Source organism: Misgurnus anguillicaudatus, chromosome 13 (assembly GCF_027580225.2).
Source record: "Misgurnus anguillicaudatus chromosome 13, ASM2758022v2, whole genome shotgun sequence".
NCBI lineage: Eukaryota > Metazoa > Chordata > Actinopteri > Cypriniformes > Cobitidae > Misgurnus > Misgurnus anguillicaudatus.
In genome coordinates, this window is record NC_073349.2 from 31,549,572 (window position 1) to 31,572,720 (window position 23,149).

Consider the following 23,149-nt stretch of genomic DNA (forward strand, 5'->3'; position numbering starts at 1 on the left):
CTCTCTCTCTCTCTCTCTCTCTCTCTCTCTCTCACTACCCCTCTCGTGCGTGTGTGTGTTTATATGAATGAGGTTTCATAAGACAGGGGGCGGTTCACACACGTGTGACTATGATGACCTGAATGACTTCTGCTTTATATTGCTCACGTGTGTATAATGCTTTAAACATAATCAAAATTCAAATACAAAAGTGATTCTGTACACTCATACATGTCTGTTTAAATACCCTTACGAAAAGTATCAATTTTTTGTGGTAAAAGTGTAGTAGTGGTTTTACCGCATGGCAAAAAATAAATGTCTTTGGACAAACATATGCTAAATACATTTTGTAAAAAGTAGAGCTTAATTAAATTTATTTTTGAGTTGAAAAAATTAAAGTTAAAAGGGGGGTTTTTTCATTTTTTTTTTCAAAAGCCATAAATCTTTTCTTATTTGTAAAATGAATTCATCCAGTACGCCAGGTGGCGCCATTCAGCTTTAAACAATGCAGTCCGCACTCCCGTATTAACGAATGAGACACAACTTCTAAAACAGAAGTTTGAACGAAGGTAAATTATGTGTCCAAATTATTATGCTAAATCATCACACAGTAACCGCATTTTAAAGTGCCTTCGTTATTACTGTGAAAGTGTAAATTTATAGTTATGTGATGTTAATATTGTTAAATAGCGTAAAAAATATAACAGAAACAAAAAATATACCTTTCTTATGTTACTTTATAGTTACTGAATTACAGCAAACATTTAGCCTGTTTTTGGATAAGAGAAGTTAAAGTGTCAAATTAGTTATGTTACTATTTCAAAATGATAATATAGACATTGACAACACTTAAAAAAATAGACTATAAAGCTGCCATAAATGAGGAAAAAATATCCTCAGGGGACAAGGCCTTCGAACCCCTGAATTTGGGCTAAGCCGCCAATGGTTCTGTAAGCTGCCCCGTTTCAGGCCATACAACCCATACGGCAAAAAATATATTTTTCCTGGCCTAAATATAATAATTTGCATGAAATCTATAAGAATGTATTAAATAAATTAGGGCTGGGATAAAGATTAATCCCGATTAATCGCAGACAAAATAAAAGTGATTTTTGGCATAATATATGAGTGTGTGCTGTGTGTAATTATTATGTACATATAAATACACACACATTCATGTATGTATTTAAGAAACATTTACATGTGTATATATATTCTATATAAATAAAAAAGATATATATAATAAAATAAATCTGACATGAATATATGTATGTGTTTTGGTTAAAAATACACAATAATTACACACACATATATTATGCAAAAATAACTTTTATTTTGTATGCGATTAATCGTGATTAATCTTTTCCCAGACCTAAAATATATATATATATATAATAAAGTAAAATTTAGCTGTTTTTTCAACCCTGTAATTTTTACAGGTCTGTAACATACACAGTTTTTCTTCCGATGCGATGTGATTTAAAATATCTATTAAAATATACAACAATGACCAAAAAATATATTGGTAAAAATACAATTTTGTAAACATATTTCAATATATTTTAGTCCATATTTTTTGGGTAATTTTTTTCATATTTTGCATGTTTACTACACTAACCATGGTTTAACTATGGTTTAAAAAAAACATGGTTTTCAAAACCATGGTTATTTAGTGGTTACCATGGTTTTACTACAGTAACCATGTTTTTTAACTGTAGTAAAACAGTTAATTTTTGTAAGGGTATATATTTAAATATGAGTGATTTGTACATTGAATAGCCTATGTTCTGCAATAATTATGACATTACAAAAAAATAAAAAATTGTGCAACCTCATCGTTTACAGCTCTTTAAAATGTGTTTCATTGTCCCTGTTGACAAGTTATACAACGTTCTGTTTGACAAATACAGCACCTGGACTCTGCCCGCATATAGAAACCTTATCAAACATGCACACACGCTCAGAGAGAGAGAGAGAGATATTTGCACATGAGTTATTTGCAGACACAACAGTGCCTAAAAAACTAAAAGCAGTCATGTGTTTTAAATGAGCACATGATCATATCTCTATTGTATTTATATTCATTTAGCATAGAAATATGACACCCACAATCCTTAGTTTACTGACAACTGTATTCTCTCTCTCTCACACACACACTGCTTAAGTTACATCACAGAGCTCCGCCCCCACACACTGCCTGAGTGACGTCATAAAGCCCCGCCCATGCTTACAGGCGTAAGGAAAAGAAAACGAAACTTAACTGCTTGTGTTTCCCTTTAATCTGAACTTTTATTGCTGCAAATGGAAGAACAGCCGGACTCAGACGTGTGTTCTGTTTGCCTGCAGGACCCTCAGGCCAAAAGTTGCCCTCAGTGCAGACAGACCTCCTCATCTGGGACAGATCCGGATCAACCCATTCTCTCAATAGCAGAAAGACTGGAACGGACGGATCTGCAGACAGGTGAAGGCCAAGCAGAGGCTGCAGATATGGAGGGTGACGCCTGTGCTGTTAGGAACGAGAGAGCCATGATCTCATGTCCAGAGTCTTTGGCCTCTTCCAGTACACGCACTGACCTCAGTACAGGTGCAGCACAGTTACCTGAGGACAACACTGAGAGAATCCAGGTGGAGATCCAGTGCTCCCAGCATGATAAACCTCTGGAGGTTTACTGTCGCACTGACCAGCAGTGTATCTGTTTCCTCTGTCTGCTGGATGACCACAATGGTCATGATGCTGTCTCAGTTGCAGCAGGGCGTGCAGAGAAACAGGTGAGCTAGGGGTGGAGCTTCAGTCAAATGATATAAAACTTAATGATGAAGCAATAACTAACCTGAGACAGTGCTTTACAGTGATTTTACCACAGGTAACCCCAACCTGAGGTGGGTTATTCCCCATCTGTGGGGTATAGGTGGTCGAGAGAAATAAAAGACTTTTATTTTTTTTAATAATTCATTTATTATCAATAATCTAATCATAATAAAAAATAGTAAAAAAAAATGTATGCAAAGTAGCCTAATAATTTATTAGTTTAGCTTTAGGCAACATTGGCACAGTAAATGGACAGATCTCACAAGCAAAGCTGAATATTAGTAATGTATTATTAAAATTTAGCCATAAACAGTTATTTTCTTGGAAGTATTGGTGAATATATTTTAGCTTGTTGCAGTTTTGTTTATGAACGAGTACTGTAGTTTAGGAATTAAGTTCTGACCGAGTAAAAGATCAGGCTCAACAAGTCTGCATCAACTTCACAGAAAAAAAGACGCAATCAAAATGATCAAAAATAATATTGTTATGACAGGCAATGGAAATGTGTTATACAAGAGTTACACAAACAATTAAAAGCAGATTGTATTTGGTTAAATTGAAAGACAGATTGCATGTGAAAGTTAATGAGAATCATGTGTTGTTGTGGTTTAATAAACACCAGAGACAGCTGGAAGAGACCAAAAAGAAAGTTGCAGATCGAGAGACTGAACTGAACGACATCAAAAAGTCTACAGACATCCTCCAGGTAAATTCTGAGTTTGAGATTAAAGTTTTAAAGTGAAGTAACATTTATCTGATTTTAAAATACTTATATCCCATTTAAATGTGCAGACTTTAAATATTTCACTGGAGGTTGAAAAAAAAACAAAAGAAGTGTTAAACGATTGAGTAAACCTGTCCGTTTGTCTCCAAACAGAACCTGAATCAGGCTACAGAGGAAGAATGTGATCGAATCTTCACAGAACTCATAGACTTTATACAGACGAGTCACACAGAAACAATTACACTTCTCCAGAATCACACGAGAGTTGAGATGGAGAGGATCCAAGGACATGTGAACGGTCTCGAAGAAATGATCTCTGAACTAAAGAGAAAACATTCAGAGCTGGACCAGCTATCGCACACTGATGATCACATCTCTTATCTTCAGGTAACACCACACCTGCTTTACAAAGACCTGAAGAAAGATTTACAGCAAATCATGCATTTTGTATAATATGCTACAATAAGCCCATAAGGCAAAAAAATATTTTCAAACATAATTTTAAAAATATTTCAAAATATACCAAAAAATTGCAAAGAATATTTGTGCTGAAATATATTTTGGCCATTTTATAAATAAATATATCTTAAAGCATTTATATTCACATCACATTGGAAAAACTTTGTTTCCAGGTTTGAAAAGGTTTAAATTAAATATATTTTCAACTACTTATCATTTTATATTTTATATACAATTTATACTTATACTTTATGCATTTTATACAAACTTATATTATGGCCAGGAAAAATATATTTTTGCCATATTAGAAATGCATTTGTTGCTCCTAAAATACATTCATGTTAACATATGAAGGTTAAAACTAAATATATATTTTCAAATTCAAAAAAATATTTAATTAAACTTTACTCTCTACAAAATGTATTAAGCATATATTTTTGGCCATAGAAATTTATTTTTTTGCCATATGAGAGGATCGCTAAAGCTTTGGGCTTGTGAACAATCATCATTCTTTCGCTTGATCAAAATCCAACCCATATTTGCTCCAAAGGGAGGTGTCTCCGCAATGTCATTTCAGTGATTTACTTAAGATCAAACGCTTGCTTACTAACAACTCGACCTGATTTTGCCAAATGAGAGATTGTGTTGACCCAAGAACAACATTTTTGTAAATAAAACCTAAAACCACCCCAACCCTAACCATATCCGAACCCTACAATAAGAGGGAAATGATAAAAACAATGATCTACAAACTGTTAACTTATTTCTGAAATCTGATTGTAATGTTATAATGTTGTCCTGAGGACATCAACCACTTGGCAAAATCAGGAGAGCTTTACTAACATCACAGTCATATCTTTCATGTCCTCTCATACAGAAGATCCACTCTTATTGCTCCACTTCTCAACATGAGGACTCCAGTCTCACCATTAACCCACACTTCTCTTTTGGAGAGATCATTAAATCTCTCTCCTCATTGACAGCACAGATACAGGACATATGGAGGTTGGAAATTGGCAGGACATTCTCAGCAGGTAAAATCATTTGCTGAATCAATTTGACACATGTAAACAATTTATGTTAAAACAACTTGTATTATATTGGTGGTCTCCAACATGGTGCCCACCTGCCAGCAAATTCTATTAATAACCTCACTGTTAATATTTATTACATATTATTTTATATTAGCTTGGCTTCTTTTATCATTTATGTAATATTTTAAACAATGATAAAACATATCAACAAGTAATATAAAATAAACAAGTAAAACAAATGTTTTGAATAGACTATCAAAAAAAAGATAGTTTTATCCATTGTGGTAGCCCTTGTTCACAAAAAGGTTGGAGACCTGCTTTAAACACTGCACATGGACCTACATCTAACAGATCCTCTTCTATATTTACAGTAAAAAGAGATCAGATCTTACTGCCCACTGAACCGAAGACCAGGGAAGACTTTCTAAAATGTAAGTCCAAACCTCACAAATAAAGCTCAAAATAATTTACTGTAAGAAAATCCATTGAGCTATTTAGTTTTTTTATTTTGTTTACAGTGCATTCAAGGTATACATTTTGAGTATGTGTGTTTACTGGGTTTCAAACCCACAACCTTCTGAGCTGCTAATGCAACACACTAACAGTTAAGCTCCAGGAACGCAAGTGACATAATGAACACAGACAGGGCTGTTTCTGGGCATAGGCAAACTAGGCGGTTGCCTAGGGCATCACCCGCTGTAGGGGGCGACAAAGAGTGCATATACATTTTGACTGCATGGCGCTTCACTGACTAAAATGAGTAAAAAAACGAGCACTGCAACAAAATTAAAGATCAACTTTGAATGTTGCGTGTCTAACAGAGAATGGGCAGCAAAATATTTCACCAGCCTCAGACAGAAGGTGGTATGTGTGATTTGTTGTTTTTTTAACCACAACCTGCTAGTCCTTTAACAGAAAATAAAACATGAACCCAATTAAGCTCCAAGCTATTCTTACCTTCATGATTGAAACAAGGTGAAAACATTTCTTTATCTCTCACCAGTTCTGCTTCCCTTGAGTTTGGACCCAAACACAGCCCATAGGAACCTCTGCTTAACCGAGCAGAACCGAAGCGTAATGTGCAGTACAGGGCCTCAGTCGTACCCAGAACATCCGGACCGTTTCCAGTGGTGGGCGCAGGTGCTGACCAATGAAGGTTTGACGGGACGCTGTTATTGGGAGGTGGTCTGGACCGGCCAGCATGGGGTGGACATAGCAGTGGCCTACAAAGACATCAGGAGAACCGGGGACGGAGATGACAGTGGGTTCGGATACAACAAACATTCCTGGAGTTTGGACTGTTCTTCATACAGATGTGCATTAGTGCACAATAACACAGAGACGGCGATCTCCGGACACGTGTCTAACAGGATCGGTGTTTATCTGGAGCACAGAGCTGGACTTCTGTCCTTCTACAGCATCACCGATACCATGAAACTCCTACACAGCGTCATCAACAACAGGTTCACACAACCCATTTATCCAGGATTCGGACTCCTTCAGGGCTCAACTGCAAAATTTTGTGGGCCAGAATAAAACTTAAACATTTCATAAATCAAAAAGGTAGATGACATCATCAGGAGCGCATACAAAATAAGAGTAAAAAAAGAATATAAAAACATCATAATCTGTTCTGCTTTTCAATTATTATACTTGTGTTCTGTGTATTGTTGTTGTTTTTTCAGGTGATGTTTTAAACCGAAGTCGTTAAAATATTAAAAACGTTGAATGAGGCGAGATGTACAGTAGGATTTTTTTACAGCAACCTCGTTTTAAACTTGACAGCTGTTTAATTTCAGTGTATAACAAAAGAGCAGTAAAGCAAATAAAGAGTTTAACACACATTTATGTTTTCAAGATGTTTTAATGGTGAGATATTGAACAGAGAATCAGATCATGCAGCACCAAAACCCCATGAAAATAATGAAGAATATACAATAAGAGTATATCCAACCCATGACACGTCACAGATCATATGAACCTGTTAACCAGTCAAAGCTTTATCCTGCTGACCTGTTCACATCTGTTTGCCAATCGCTTAAATCACAGATGGCTTCTCATTTAATCATGTTAGCAAAGAAATCTGCAGCTATTTATCTGGCAACCATGCGGTTATTCCAGCATCAGGCGAAACGCCTAACTTAAAAAAAACAACTATAAACCATTAACCCGAAACAGGCGACATCAAACCCAAAATAATGTTTGATTAGTAAAGTCAGACTGAGATGGAGGAGTTATAGACTATAACAACATTGTGTCTTATCTTAAAGCATTCATACTTTCTTTTCTCACTTTCAAGTAGAATTATTTACAAATATACACTGTATAGTTCCTTCAGAATACCTCATAGCAGTAGCGGCGATACGGTAACAAAGACAAATTTAGTTTTTGTTGAAATTTCCAATTTTGGGGAAAACAGCATCGAGCCAGAGCATCTGACCCGACCTCTCGATTAAAGTGCAAATAAATGAGAAATGAGAATTGGGTGATGGAGGGAGAAAGCAGATCACTCTCCAGACCGACAGCAGGCTCTGAAGCCACACTGCAGGTTCTGACATCCACTGGCTGTGTCAGCGTGTGGACCTGTAAAGAGAAATAAAGAAAATTAATAACACGTTAAGCATTACAAACATTTTTTCGTTTTGGAATCCATTCAGCTAATCTCCGGGTCTGGCAATTCCACTTTTAGCATAGCTTAGCACAATCCATTGAATCTGATTAGACTATTAGCATCATGCTCAAAAATAACCAGAGTTTCGAAATTTTTCCTATTTAAAACTTGACCCTTGATATTACGCAGCACTAAAAATAGTCCCCTTAGTAAAGCCAGATTTATAGTCGTGCGTAAGTTCTACACCGTAGGTTATCCGTAGCCTGTGCGTAGCTCTGCGTAGCTGACGTACACCTCCCAAAAGTTTTAAAGCTCACGTAACACACGCTGTTTCTGCATTTCTGATATTAATCTGGAGTACCTATAGAGTAGTATGACATCCTTTATATCTCTGAAGAGTCTTTAGTTTAATCAGATTTATAAAAGAAAGATTAGCTTTACCGAATCTTTCCGATAACGTACGAAAAAATGAAGAAGGAGGAGTTACTACCGCAGGAGGAGCGAGTATGAGTCATGCAACACTATACAACACTGTTTTAACTTATGATTCACTACATGTTCGTGTCATTTATACAATATACACGCGCCTATTTCCAACATAAGACAGAAGTCTTACTTACCACGTGTAACTCGTCATGACCCGGTTCTGAAAATCCACCGCATCAAACACACACGCAAAACTCCGCTGCTAATCCGGATAATAAACTATATCCATTGTTTCCATAAGGCTGGATGTCTTCTCCTTACATCCAAAAACACACTTCTTGTTGTGCCATTGTTGACTTTTGAAATTAAACAAAGCTGAGTGGCGTGATAAGCTGTTAGCAAGCTCTAGCGTCTCCCGCTGACTGACGGCTGGGCGGGGTTTTCCGGGGGAAGTTTTCCGGCGGAAGCCCATATAAAGAAGTGATACGTATCGAAAACCCCTGAAACGTCAGTTAGAACCGTAATCGAAAAAAACTAGCCGAAACTTGTACGAACCCTGGCGAAGTGCATTCGGCACAGAAATACTCTGAAACACGCTTAGCTGCATTTTTGACACTTTGCCTACGTTTAGCATGAGGAAACAACTCTATAACTGTGTTAATAAGTCAGAATGCTTGAAATACCATTAAACCCCCCCTTTAACAGCGCGTCAGTTCTAGGCGGACCACAAGCGCTGTGATTGGTCCACCAGAACTCCTCCCGTCAGGTAAAAAAACTGTGTCATAGGTATTTCCGTTTGCGACGGTGAAAACAAAGAATGGCCAAGTTGAGGAGTGATTTAACTCAAACTGCAACAAAAGTTGCTGTTTATTTACTTCCATCATTGCTGGTCTTCTCAAATCATACACAACAAGTTGCTGTTTCTTCTTCGTTTGCGGGTTAACTGGCCAAGCTGCTGCTTCTTTGACGGTCGCACTGCTACTTTGGTTACACACGTGGATACTGCCTACCAGCGGTCTGCGCACGTGTTTGCACGTCGACGCCGACGCAAAAGTATAAATGAAAACCTACGCTGTCGCAGGTTACGCCGTAGGACCTACGCACAACTTTAACGAGCCCTTAACTTTCAAAGGCAGGGGAGTATTTTCGGCTGCTGCGTAATATCATTGCACCTGCTGCACCTGTGGTACAACAGCAAAGTCCTTGAGTAATACGCCAAAATGAGAGTATAGTTTCTAGCCATATCTGTCTAGAAAATCGCAATTTTTAATTTTCCGTCAGTCGTAGTACACGATGTAACTAAAGAAGAGTCAAGTTTTAAAATAGGAAAAATATTATTAACCTTTATTAAGGTTCCTGTTTAATCCCACTATGTCCTCTGTCGAGTGAAACCAAAGTCCCTTTAGAGAAGTCGTGCCACGCAGTGGCCATGTTTGCAACGCCTCCAAGCAGGTACTTTGGTCATGCAAGACTAAGGTCCTATGTTTGAATGAAAGACAGATATCTCTAAAATCACAGTTAAACAACATATGACCCATGCTGGCAAAATGAGTCTGAATGTGCACTGTCTGATTTTGAGCTAGAGGCAAAAGGAAGTATAAACATCAATTTTGGTTTTTATAAAAATAAGTAACACCACAGTTTTTCAATATTTTACTATGTTCTTACCTCAACTTAGATTCATTAATACATACCTATCTTTTTCAATGCGTGCACTTAATCTTTGTACAGTGCATTGTGAATGTGTTAGCATTTAGCCTAGCCCCATTCATTCCTATGGCTCCAAACAAAAGTTTTATTTTGTGCCACCATACTTACTCATTACTCATGTAACAGTCTTTAAATGGGGAAAAACATGGAAGTGTTTGGTGGCTTTCAAATTCATCCCTGTTTGGATCCTAAGGAATGAATGAGGCTAGGCTAAATGCTAACACATAATTTGTCTAAGTTGAGGTAAGAACATAGTAAAACGATGGTGTTTTCCTTTCAGCCCTCGTCAAGCGATCTCAATGCTCTAAATCAGGGGTGCCCAAACTTTTTCCTACCAAGGGCCAAAAATCAAACCTGACTGAGCGCTGTGGGCCGAAAGTCAATGTTGCTGTGTTATATTAAAATGAAAGTTGCCCTGATTCTATTAATTTATAATTTTCTAATATTTAAAAAAAAAATAAGCAAACATTCCTCTGTTTATGTATAACTAATGCAGTTTTATTTTCAAAGGTAACTGTTGTATAAAAGAAATCATTTTTAAATATCCTTTTGTCTGTGTGCCACTGCCTCGACCTCTGACGCATACACATTAATTGTATACAAATAAAACAAAAATCGTAGAAAATGTTTAACTAGAAATATGAACATCTGCACCAATGACGTCTATCCTTTTTCCTTATTGCGGGCTAACTTTGCTCATTCTGATTAATTTTGCCAGAACAGGTAACATATTTCACACCAACAAGTAAACCTGACATCAACTGTGCCATAACTTGCATTTCTTACACTCATATTAAGCTAAAAACATTTTTTTTATTGTTTCAGCTACCGAGCATGCATGCAGATTGTCAAGCCCCTCCCACGTAGAAGTCTTTATCGATTGATGATTGGTTCAGCTTGGATCAGCTATAGAAGCCCCCAACCCGACCCATTACTTACCATAGAGCCGTCATACTCTGATGTTGGGTGTGAACATCACATGAGCATTTGTATGCATTACACATATTCAAATACATATTTAAACAACTAAACATACAGAATTTACCATGCAAATGTTAATCGTGTGTCTCTGAACATCTTATTAATAACGATACACAAGATTAAATCTATTACAGATATCAGGGAATCAGAAATGTGATGTGATCATCATCAGTTTGTGTGTGTGTGTTACCATTAATGTTGTCACAGTAGTAAAAGTGCTCCATGTTGAGGGCGGGGCAAGCAGACACCAGCTCATCTAGCCCCACCCCTGTGATGAGCAGACATCCAGACAGATTCAGATGCTCCAATTGGGGAAGACCACCTCGCTGTGACAGACACCTCAGGGCAAACATACACAAATATCAAAGTCTTGTAATATCATCAATATTATATCAATCTTAAGGTTACGGCATCGTGTTCGAAGACACAATATAGACAAAATTTGTGCCGTTGAAACTTTTCATCAGTGTGTCAAAGCGAGCGAGGAATCAATTAATGGTGAAAGAAAGCAGATTTAATCTCTACCTCAGGCCGAGGTCTGTGATCTGATAGCATCCAGACAGGCTGAGGAACTTTAGTGCTCGAAAGGCTCCTGATTGGTTAGTCCTGTTGTTATGCTCAGGGCAAGAATCGCCCTCAAATGAGCATTTAGTCCAAAAATCAACAGCGCCCCCTGCAGCCTGCACGTCACACTGCTCTTTTACAGTCCAGAGCACCGTATCAGACGTACAGCAGGTGGAGTGTCCACAAAGGGCATCTTCCATAGAGCCGTACTGCCAGTGGGAGGAGCTAATGCCATTCTTGAAGCCCCGCCTCCGGCTCCTCCTACAGCAGCATATACCGCCCCCTCCTTGAGGCCCCAAAAGGCACCCAAGACCACTATCCTGGATAGACACGCCTCCTCGTTTGCTCCAATCGGCCGCATCTTCGATATCTGCGAGCTCTGCTGAATTAAGAACCCAGACGTGGACGGGGCCACAGCCTGAGCCACGCCCACCAGGCCTTCGCTTGAAAATCAGCTCCTGGCAGCTGCGTCCTATTGGTGGAAGGGATTGCTCTTCCTGTAGTTTGATTGGAGAGGGCGGGGCTTTCAGCAGTTTGCCTCCGCTGGAGTTTGTGAGCGCTGTTAGGTCACCCAAGCCCAGCGATAAAACCTTCAGCGTGCGGTCAGTGATTTTGTCACAGCCCGAGAGATCAAGATGCTCCAAAGAACGACACACCCCAAACTTCGCCCAGCTAAAAAAAATAAAAACAATAACATATCATTCTTGATATATATGAATAAATGAAGAGTTTGGTTCCAAAACGCAATAAATCCATTTTGACAAATTTTGGTAAAAACGTGTTTTCTATACCAAGAAAGTGACAAGATGAAAACAGCTATTTTCTGTTACAAACTTTCACACAGCATCTTTAGGTTATAAAAACATAAAAAATTCAAATCCATAAGTTGATTTTCAAAGATTTATTATAAAAACTGATTATTTTTTCCACAAAATGCAATAAATCCATGACAAGTTTTTATTCAAAATGCTATAAATCTATTGAATCAATCGCCTATATAAATGTGCATTCATCTTTGCCATGTTATATTCATTTAGTTGACTAGTTGTACACACTAATTAAAAATATAAACATTAATGTTATTAATCAAAACACTTACTTTGTCATATTAAGAACCCTGTCATTGCGGTTACTTGACGTCTTCGCTTAACGTCTTTCACAGCGATCGACTGTAAAATGTTTTTGGTCCTGCTCGATTTTCGTTGACTTTGAGTAAAATTATGTAAAGTTTTTCATAAGATCCTCTGGGGTCAATGTGTTAGCATGAGAAGCTTGATGCTGTCGGGAGAACAAGCACCCGTCTCCCAAGTGCCTCTCAGGGAAATTGTTAGATGCTGATGGCTTACGTTTCTTTCCCATCACAGAAAACCATCACAGGTTTGGCAATGCTATTAAAGTATTATTTTGTTTTGTTTGTTGATCACGTAGTACAAAGTAGATGAGGAAAACCAGGACTCCGTGTACTACGCACGTCCGCCATTGTTTGTTTACATTGCGTGAACGGTGGGCTGTAATATCAGAAATGGAGTTATTGCGTTCTGAAAAAAAGTGGGAGTGGCGTTTGTCGCATTTTGGTAAAAAAGGGAGAAAAGATGACAGAATAACACGGCGGATATTGGATTTTGCGTAAAATTAAGAATTTACTTTTAACTACTGACCTGATATAATACTGATTTTGGCAGTAACTCATTTTTTTCAAAAATGGCGTTTATTGCGTTTTGGAACCAAACTCTTCAAATATAAATAAAATATAAATATTTATAAATAAATATATTTATTTATTTATTAAGCTGTTCTTCATAGATTTGATTTTGATATGGATTTGATATATTTCTTTTGATATAAGTGGTATTTTTGCCACTTCCCATGTAGTTTATGTTATATTTAAATCAATGATAAACAGATCTGATTTCATCACTTGCAAAATAACATTGTGGACAGTCATGCTCATTCTTCACTGTAGCTCACCTGTCAAAGGCGGAGTCAGACACATCAGTTTGTGTGAGGTCCAGATGAGTCAGATTTGGACAGAAACTGAGAATCTGTCGCACCTGAGAAGAGAAATCAGATTATTTTACTGAACAAAACCGATAATATGCTTATTCATTGTCTTATAACCCTCACAATGTTCACCAGAGGAGAAACATACGTACCATTTTACTGGAGACGGCCGAGCTGTATGCCAAGCTCAGAGAGCGCACAGATGGACCTACGGTGGGTAGAAGGTTCTGGATCATACCATCGAGTAGTTTCTTCTCTCTCTGTACCGCGCTTATGCCTGGATCATCCTCAGATGCTTCCTCTAAACACACAGCAGAAACACACAATTCAGTGACGTCCCAGAGGATCATGGGAAGTCTGGTTTTGCACCGAGATGGAGCGAAGCCTCACCTGATTCATCCACATCTGCGTCCTCATCCTTCTCCTGATACGCCCGTCCCTCATTCAGGAGGCTGTTCACCCATTCATAATCCGGCTCCTGGTCCAGATCTCCCGGAGGACCACAATAATAATCACCTAGTAAACAAAGATGCAAACTAAGTGTTCAAATAATGTTTAATGTTTTGCGATAGCTGACCAGTTCAAGAATCAGCTTAAACTAGTGTTGGGCGATATGCCCCGTAGTGAGATCGCCAATACACAATTTATTTTTACTCATTTATGACGAGCCACTGGATTGGTGGACAAAAAAGAAGGGCAAGACTGTCCCACAGGGTTCCCACACCACAAACTCAATGACCTTTCAAGGACTTTCCAGGTGAAATCCCCTCATATTCAAGGACTACATGTGGGGATACATTTCAAGTGAGAGCAAGGTTACGTCGTGTTACCTTTTAAGATACATTGTTACAGTTCCCTTTCGAGGGAACTCACGCTGCGTCACTGCGGTGACACTTTGGGGACACCTCCAGGGGTAAGTGCGTCTGAATATATATATCAAATTCAACCAATGGTGAGGCTTAACCACAAAGACAGGGTGACGCGGGAGTCAGGAAGTATATCGCTATCTGAAATATTACCAAAGACGGCGTTACAGGGACGTAGGAAATATGGCAAGGAAGACGCAGCGTCTCGTTCCCTACTCAGGGAACAACAGTTACATACGTAACCCGAGACGTTTTCATGTGTCAAACACAACTATGCAAAAAAGCATTTTGGTATGAATCAACATTCACATACTTGCATAAAATAGATTCAAGCACTTTCACCTGTATCTAGGTGATTCTCACGAAACCATTGAAACACCACGGCACTAATGATTTTAGCTTTAAAATGTGTAATATAGTAACATTAAAAAGCATCAGAATTAACACAATACTGTGTTCTACCTTGCACAATGTGTGATTTCAACATAAGAGTTTTATAATTGGAAATTTTATCTCATTTTCTGCTGAAATTCTCATTACCGCAATGTGTCCGGCTGTGTTTGAACATGCGTTATTTTGTAATTTAATCAAAAAAAATAAATGGATGTTTTGCTAGACTACTTTAGATGACAGAAAAAATATTTACTTAATATTCATGTATAATAATAATGAAGAAAAATTAGGAAAATTATGTGTCCATGCCTGATGTTCTCATCCTCCGCAACACTTTTTGAGAACAGTTTAAGCACACATACAGAATTTTAATAAAGTTTGATTTTGAGTGACCAAGCACATGGACCAGTTACTTCAAGATGGCTACCAGGTAAGATCATTTTTAACAGTTAATTTGAAATATTGTCTTGTCAGAATGCTTACACGACATTTTGATTATCATTACCGCAACAGATGCTTATTAAATGTTAATTTAATTCATAGAAGCATAATACTTTGATTTTAAATGCATGTGCAGAATCTCCAAATTATGTTCTTTCAGGTTTGTCATGTCATTTTGAAAATATGTCAGTGTTGATGTTTTCTGACTGTTGCGGTAATGAGATTTTTTAGGACTAATTTTTTTAATTATGTTACAAAAAGTGTTAAATGATAAGTAAAAGTTTTTAAATTAATGTTCCCATTTACTCCAGACTTTGTTTTCCAATGTCTGGTGGGAAAAAAAGTAAATTTAAGCAATTTTTACATTTTCATGCTTGACATTTTTAAAACCAAGTTTTCGTGAGAATCACCCATCTCTGTATTTTTAAAAACTTCCCAGCGCCTTGAATTTTTCCCCCCAGATTCACAAACTTTTAAGGATTTCAAGGAACCATGGGAACCCTGTGATTAGAATTACCTACCGCCTTTGGCAAATATAATGACCAAAATGCACATCCCTGGTGTTATACTGATGTTTTCTGTTGAACTCACCTCGAGCCCAGCGGACGGGATACAGGTGTCTCCAGAGCGAGCCGGTCTTTGTCACCTGCGCCCATGTGCTGCACACCTGCCCACAGCGACAGAGATCCTCTGGACTCAAATACTGAAAGACTCTCAGCAGCACCTCATGAGGAAGTCCAGAGATAGATGCACGCGTGCCGTCATGCTCTACTGAAAACGAACAACACATATTAAACACAAGACCCACAGCTGAACATCTAAAACAATCATTAAAGAGAGATGCATCAGGATGTTTCTAAAGTCATTCGGCTTACAGTCAGTGAGAGGGAAAGTTTAGTCTTGCATCAGTCTACATCCTTTAAATACGCAAGAATATTAAGAAATCCTCTGACATCATGACACTTGCAATGATTCAATCAAAATAAATCAATATTAATCACAAATCTGGGTTGGATCTCCTATAAAAAACATCTCAGCTTGTCTTCTGGTCTCACCATCTTCAGTCTTCTCGTGGTCGGAGTATTTGAAGACCTTGTGCAGCTCCTCAGCTCGAGTCCAGAGGTTCAAACCTTTCAGGACGTCGGCCGCTGAGCTCCAGGGTTGAGAGCTGTTGTGCTGTAACATCACCTGCCTCTTAATGGCCTTCAGCTCCTCATACGAGAAATACTCCATCAACATGGGCTGATACACCTGAACACACGTGAAGATCAGAACACTGACACACAAACATCTCACACGGACTTTAAATAAACACAATTCAAACACAAGTGTCTATGTAAATAATGACGGCGTTAATCTCACCTCCTCTTCCTCCTTCATGTGAGGAAGAAAATCCTGTGTGAAGGCCTCCAGTCGCTCCTTCAGCTGCTGCGCATAATTCAGCTGCTCGTATTCACTCTGACATCACACACGTAATGACAAATCAGCATAATTCATGTGATGACATCATCAAGAGCAAATTAACATTGACCAATAATGTCACACCTTAAAGATTGTGACCCCGCCCGTGTAATCTAATAATTATGAGATTTACAGCATTAAAGTAGTCATGACCATAGAAATTTAACATAAATATGTCATTTGTAATTATTGCTGTAAATGACAGATTAAAAATAAGACTTTAATATACAATACTTAAACTTTTATTTATAACATGAAAAATACTGAAATTAATGATTTTATTGACCTACACTATTATTCGGAATAAAAAATACTTTGTTGCTAAAACATTGACTTTGATCGTCTTCGTGATCACTTTAAGCACAGAAACACATGATGATTCTTATATCATTTGTTTCAGGAAACTCTTTTCTATCTTTAGAAAGTAAAAAACAGACCATAATATTAAAGCACGAGTGACGATCGGGTCAGTGCAGGGCAAGGCAAAAATATTGTGAATATATTCTTCTTTTGGCAAAGATATTTTTGTCTCATCTCCAAAATTTCAGGAACAGCTCATCTGTTGTTGAGCTCAACTTCCGTCAAGATAAGCACCCTATTTTAAATACATTTAAAGCTGCTACGTGTCAGTTTTTGGATGCTCGTGTGCAACCCAAATCAACAATTTTAATGTTTATCTGCTTTTTGGACATGCACATCATATAAATAAACCTGTTTAACAAGACTTTTCCTATAAATGTATCATATCACTGAAAACATCTCATGTATGACACATAAACAGGTAAATTCTTGTTCGATTGTGACGCAGCCTTAAATATAAGCTTGTTTTTATATTGGAATTTCTCAAAAACATGATTTTCTATTAAATTCATCAATTTTTTGACATGGGTATGAAAATGTTACATCACGGTTATAGTGGCCAAATTCACCATGATTATCAATATTATCATGGTTTTGTGAAACATTTCTAGAAATGTAAAAAAAAGTACTGATGCAAACAAAATTTAAGATTGATTTTACATGTAAGTGCACTTTTGTTGGCATAAACATTAAATAAATAACATTAATCATGGCACATTTATAAATAAAGGTTTTCACAGGCCGGGTCACAATAACTATCCAGTTAAATCCTATCATATAAAATTAAGAATATTCTGATTTGTCACAACACAGAAGCTCAGTAGAAACACAAAAACACACACAGCTCAGCTGTAATCCTTCAGTTTTCCTCTGCCTGTTACATCTAAAAAACATCATATCATCTTAACCACAACACGAGACATCTAACCCTGCAGTACAACATTTAAATACATTCAATGTTTTTATTCTTTCCCGTTTGACAGGAACTCCACGCAGGATTTCCCGAAGCCCTGATGTATAATCAAGTAAAAAAAAAGCATTCTCAAGTTGGAATCTGCTGAACTGTGGATGTAAAACCCTCCTGAACAACACAATATAGTATACATCTTTTAAAAAAACCTATATATGTTAGTCGTGGTTCACTGAAAACCATTATTATTCCATCAAACATTAATTTCACCATCTATGATCTTTACTGAGTGACCTCTGACTTTAATGATTGGCTAACGTCCACATACTGACATGAACACACAATCATTTATCAGGATGAGTCAACTAAAGGAGTGTTCATACATTGCTGTGCTGTTATAGTCAAAGAAGTCCTTTCTGCAAATGTTGTAGTAAGACTGCAGAGTTTAGGATGGAGATAAATCTTGGTGGATGTGGTTGGTTTAAAAACACCATATGTAACAGGTGATCTCATAGAGTAACGCGTCAGGTCTATGACCATTTGGTGCAACCACTAAATGTTTATGATCTCTGTAATAACAAGTGTTTTGTGTCTAATGTACCGCAGAACCAATGAAACATCACCTCACTTTAACCTTTAGGTGCGTTCACACCAGACGCGAATGGGGGTTAAGCGCGAGTGATTTACATGTTAAGTCAATGCAAAGACGCAATAGACATGCTCCTACCGCATGACTCGTGCAAATTGCGCAGGTTGAAAAATCTAAACTTTGGCAGAATTACGCGCTTCATTTATCAATCAGGAGCTTGCTCTAATAGTGACATGATTACGACGTTATATATGTATATACACAGAGTGCGATTTGCCGGGGGGGGTGTGGGATTTCCCCCTTTCTGGTCAATGTATCCATGCCTCTGCTTAATTATTTTTACCCCTGGTGGGGATAAATGTATCCCCCCCTCAAAGTGATCAGTGCTACTACACTAGTGACGACACGGATCACAAAACTTATCACGGATCCATGGTTTGATTAAAGTCAATTTTATCTTAAAATGCGCTACTTTGGCTGGCTCTGATATAGCTGCCGCGCAGCCTCTCTGTATTCACCACTCTGCAGACTTGCTCAATGTCCCGCCCACGGCGCTATCTAATTGGTTAAACACCCGGTTACACCTCACGAGTAATAGCCTATCAACACTTGCGAGATGGTTGCGGAGCTGTGTGTCGAAACGAAGAAATATTATTCAACATATTAATAAAGCGGGAATAAACATCATAATCTGATTATCTGTTTATGATGACAAGCAGAGTAAGTGTCCCAATGAGGTTTTTAGCGAGGCGCGGGCGCGTCCAGTTCGTTGCTTACACATAATGCATCTGTCTTTTCTATCATTTCACTGTAGCTTAGCATCGCGGTGTAAAGTTAACGTTATTACTTTAAAAGCAGCAGTAAAACTGTTTCTACTGTAATGGTTTAACTTCGCAATCAATCCATTGTTAATATTTATGTTTAAGTTGACACTACGTTGTGCCATATAGTTTTGCCATTCAACATTTTATTCTTGCGTGTTTTTTCGTTGTGCATGATCACAGTTCATATGTGTGGGGAAAGATAAGCTATTAGAGTAAAATACTGCGTTCATGAGTTAATAAAAAAACATTTTGTACAATTCCTGCAAATGCAGTGATGAAGTTCATGTTCTCATGATTTCTTTTTATGAATTAAAATGTTTTGAAATGTGCTGTGGACAGACACATTAATTTTTTTCTCTTTCGCGCAGGTTATGTTTTGAAAGACGATGTCCTGTAGCTCAGGCACGCCCCCACTTTTCAACAGGTCCACCTAAAACTTTTTTTCCAAAAAAAAAAACTTTTACTATATTCTAATTTTGTCAAGAATTTTTTAGTCAATAAAAAATCATCAATAAGCTCATAATTTGCGTACCCACCGTCACCGAAATCAACGCCCATGAACCCCCCCCCCCTCTGTTTTTTTCACAAATCGCACCCTGTATATACACATATTGAGACTACAAGCTAGGCAAATTGAGTGTATTCACATATAAATTTCACGTCCGAATGAAGCGAGTTAACACAAAATGTTCAGGCGTCCAACTACACGCAAATAGCGTGATTTATTCGCTTCATTTGCATCTGGTGTGGACACACATTTAAACATACTTTACACAAACATGTTGAGTTTAGGTAACTTTAACTATCACATCTACATTATCTTGCTCATGACAATAACTAATGTCTTAGCATTTATCATTCAGTGTATTATTGTATTGTATTATTGATTTTATATCATGCTAATAATATTAATCCTCAGAGAAACATGTGCACTCCTTTAGATTTAAAGATTAATGAGCTTTTTTAATCTAGTAAACTGGTTTTCATGATATTTCACTATGTTAATGAGGACACTTCACAAATACACATAACCCTGTACACAAACACACACCTTAACACTGCGCAGTCCCTTCTCAAAGAGCATCAGCATCTCAGAGAGTTTGTTGTCAGCATGAACGTGATAAACCGTCTGACTGCGCTGCTGCAGCCGATCCATAATGCATTCGTTCTCGATCTGCTCGTGCATCTTAAACTCTTTAAACGTGGCGAGCAGCGACTGCAGGAACGAGCGGAAATCTGTGTTGTTGGAGAAGTTGGTCTTTGACAGCTGTTGGCAGAAACACACGACAATGTGAAATACGGTAAAGTTTTGACATTAAACAACAATAGGGAGGAAGAATGGTGAGCGCTGCAATGTAATCTTTAGATGCATATATAAACTGTTATTTCTGCTTATTCTAAAGAAGATTGTTGTTACTAATATAATAAATATACCATATAAGGTATCGTTTAAATAAAAATGATGCAAATATGCTTCTTAAAATAACATTTATAACTCTGAAGTGACCTGATGTGTGGGAATAATTCAGCAATAAAATCTCTTATCTGTACAAGAGAAGTTAATCTGTTCAATATATCAAAGTATGACAGAGGTGAAACTATTTACTTACTGTAATGTTATACACTTATATATATATATAACTGTGTGAATGTATGTCAGATGTTAAAAGAGTTCAAACGCAATCCATCCAACAGCTGAGATTGATTCACTACACACAGACAGAAATCTACTCACTTATCTAACAAACACACAAACACGGTTAACGTGTGTCACATAAGCAGTAGGGTGTGTGATGTACAGACTTAAACAACCCATTCAATCTGATCCAGCTAATCAATGGGCATTAAAATAATAACATTAATCTCATGTAAAACCAGTTTATTTAAATCAGCCTGAAAGTTAATCTTACTTATCTCTCATTTTAACACACGAGATGCTTTACTTTTAAATGATGAATATGTATTCAGTACAAAGTCCAATGCAAATCTAAACATACTGACTGTGACACAATATTTTCACACATCTCAAGTAAGATCTTAGATGATGATATGATGTTTAATATGCTATAAATGTTTTATATTATTATATTTGAGAGTATAATGTTTAGTAGGGTTTAAGTCGAGGTTTAATTGTATAGAGATTAAATAAATAGTTTACCCAAAAATGAAAATTCTGTTATAATTTTCTCACTCTCATATTGTTACAAACCTGTATAAATTTCTTTATTCTGACAAACATGAAGGAAGATATTTTGTAGCCAAAACGATCATATGCCCCATTGACTTCCATAGTAGGGAAAAAATACTATGGGTTAATATTAAGTTTTTTTTTTAAATATCTTCTTTTGTGTTCATTAGAACAAATACATTTCTACAGGTTTGTAACAACAGGAGAGTGAGTAAATAATGACAGAATTTACATTTTTGGATGAACTATTCCTTTAAATAAATAGTGCACAGATCTAAACATGTTTGAATGAGTTTACATGTTTATATCATACCGGTATACAACACAAAAAAAGTGTTATTACAGATGTGAGTTTTATATTAAAGTAAGTCTAATACCTCTTTATTTATTATTTTAGTATGATCCGGCCTATATTATAGTAAAAACAGCGAAGATACAGCGGTGTTTACAAAGTAGAGATCAGTCAGAGATCAACTATTCACTTTAACCCTCACAGTCTCTGTCAGTAACCTGCACGATGACTATAAACTTTCATATTACAGTAAATTAAAGATCAAATAAAATGTTTTATAGTAATCTGAGATCACGTTAGACACTAGTCTGTGCGTGTTAGCCGTCTTGCTAACATTAGCTGTACACAAACACCTCCTTCGATCGCTCAAATTCCATTCAGAAGTGAAATATACATTTATATTTATGATCAGACTCGAACCTTCTCACTGTAGAGCCCCACCAGCTGCTTCATGCGCCAGTGAGGTCCGGTAAAAACATCCACCTCATCGGGAAACGGAGCCATCGCGCCTCCATCCGATCACACAGCAGCGCGGTTTGATCAAAGGGTGCCAGATACTCAGCACTGTAACTCCTCCTAATTGACATCGTACAAATATAGTAAACGCACAGCAACAGCACACGGCACGTGCAATGAAGATCAAATAAAATAATTTAAACACCGCACACACACAATAAAATAAATCTATTCTAATGCCATACGTACAATAAAATACAATAAATGAAATACAATTCTCTTTAACATCACATGCTAAATAAAATAAAAATACATCTATTCTAGTACCACACGTACAGTAAAATACAATAAATTAAAAAAAAAATTCTCTAACATCACATGCTAAATAAAATACATATATTCTAATACAACACGTACAATAAAATACAATAAATTAAATAAAATTCTCTAACATCACATGCTAAATTAAATAAAATACATCTATTCTAATACCACACGTACAATAAAATACAATCATTTTTTTTAAATCCTCTTTAACATCACACCCTAAATAAAATAAAATGCATCTATTCTAATACCACACGTACAATAAAATACAATAATTTTTTTTAAATCCTCTTTAACATCAAACTCTAAATAAAATAAAATGCATCTATTCTAATACCACATATACAATAAAAATACAATACATTTTAAAAATCACACGATATCAGCATAAATATTTCCTGATAAACAAAACACCTCAGGTGATTTGATGACAGTTGGTGTAAGTGATGTTTTTAGCCGTCAAACAATCACTGGGATCTGGCAACCTGAGTGACGTCATCACTTCTACGTGCGCAGCGACATGTTCAAGGAGAATCGATCAAGAAAATGAAAAATGGTTTTACTTTATTAATTTACTTTTGACTAAATCTCGTAAGTTTATAAATAATAAACCTAATTTTATGATGTTGTCTGAGATAAAGCTGTATATGAGCAGTATTGAAGATTATTTAATAAGAAGACCCCAAACGTGTGTGAGCTTTACAGTATTTTATTTGATACTTAATTGATCTCTGTTTTATTCTT

At 36.8% G+C, this 23,149-nt stretch overlaps 2 protein-coding genes across 6 annotated transcripts; one reads left to right on the forward strand and one right to left on the reverse strand.

Moving 5' to 3' along the window:
* Nucleotides 1–459: 459 nt before the first annotated feature.
* On the forward strand, nucleotides 460–6,849 carry ftr92 (finTRIM family, member 92). Of its 4 annotated transcripts, none has more exons than XM_055188200.2 (7): nucleotides 460–548; nucleotides 2,326–2,748; nucleotides 3,411–3,494; nucleotides 3,666–3,899; nucleotides 4,849–5,005; nucleotides 5,377–5,436; nucleotides 6,009–6,849. In XM_055188200.2, exons 2-7 carry the CDS (start codon nucleotides 2,467–2,469, stop codon nucleotides 6,539–6,541), a joined length of 1,350 nt encoding a protein of 449 aa, XP_055044175.2. In that variant the 5' UTR covers nucleotides 460–548; nucleotides 2,326–2,466; the 3' UTR covers nucleotides 6,542–6,849. The 4 variants fall into 4 exon arrangements, with proteins under 4 accessions (XP_055044175.2, XP_055044174.2, XP_055044171.2 ...); XM_055188199.2 differs by lacking the exon at nucleotides 460–548 and adding an exon at nucleotides 2,154–2,214; XM_055188196.2 differs by lacking the exon at nucleotides 460–548 and having other exon boundaries at nucleotides 2,222–2,748.
* On the reverse strand, nucleotides 6,850–22,201 carry fbxl5 (F-box and leucine-rich repeat protein 5). Of its 2 annotated transcripts, none has more exons than XM_055188195.2 (11): nucleotides 22,043–22,201; nucleotides 20,194–20,409; nucleotides 16,361–16,456; nucleotides 16,054–16,249; nucleotides 15,590–15,766; nucleotides 13,689–13,814; nucleotides 13,451–13,599; nucleotides 13,266–13,348; nucleotides 11,259–11,969; nucleotides 10,924–11,072; nucleotides 6,850–7,588 (listed from the first exon to the last, which is right to left on the reverse strand). In XM_055188195.2, exons 1-11 carry the CDS (start codon nucleotides 22,124–22,126, stop codon nucleotides 7,512–7,514), a joined length of 2,064 nt encoding a protein of 687 aa, XP_055044170.2. In that variant the 5' UTR covers nucleotides 22,127–22,201; the 3' UTR covers nucleotides 6,850–7,511. The 2 variants fall into 2 exon arrangements, with proteins under 2 accessions (XP_055044170.2, XP_055044169.2); XM_055188194.2 differs by having other exon boundaries at nucleotides 15,590–15,769.
* Between the last annotated feature and the right edge of the window lie 948 nt (nucleotides 22,202–23,149).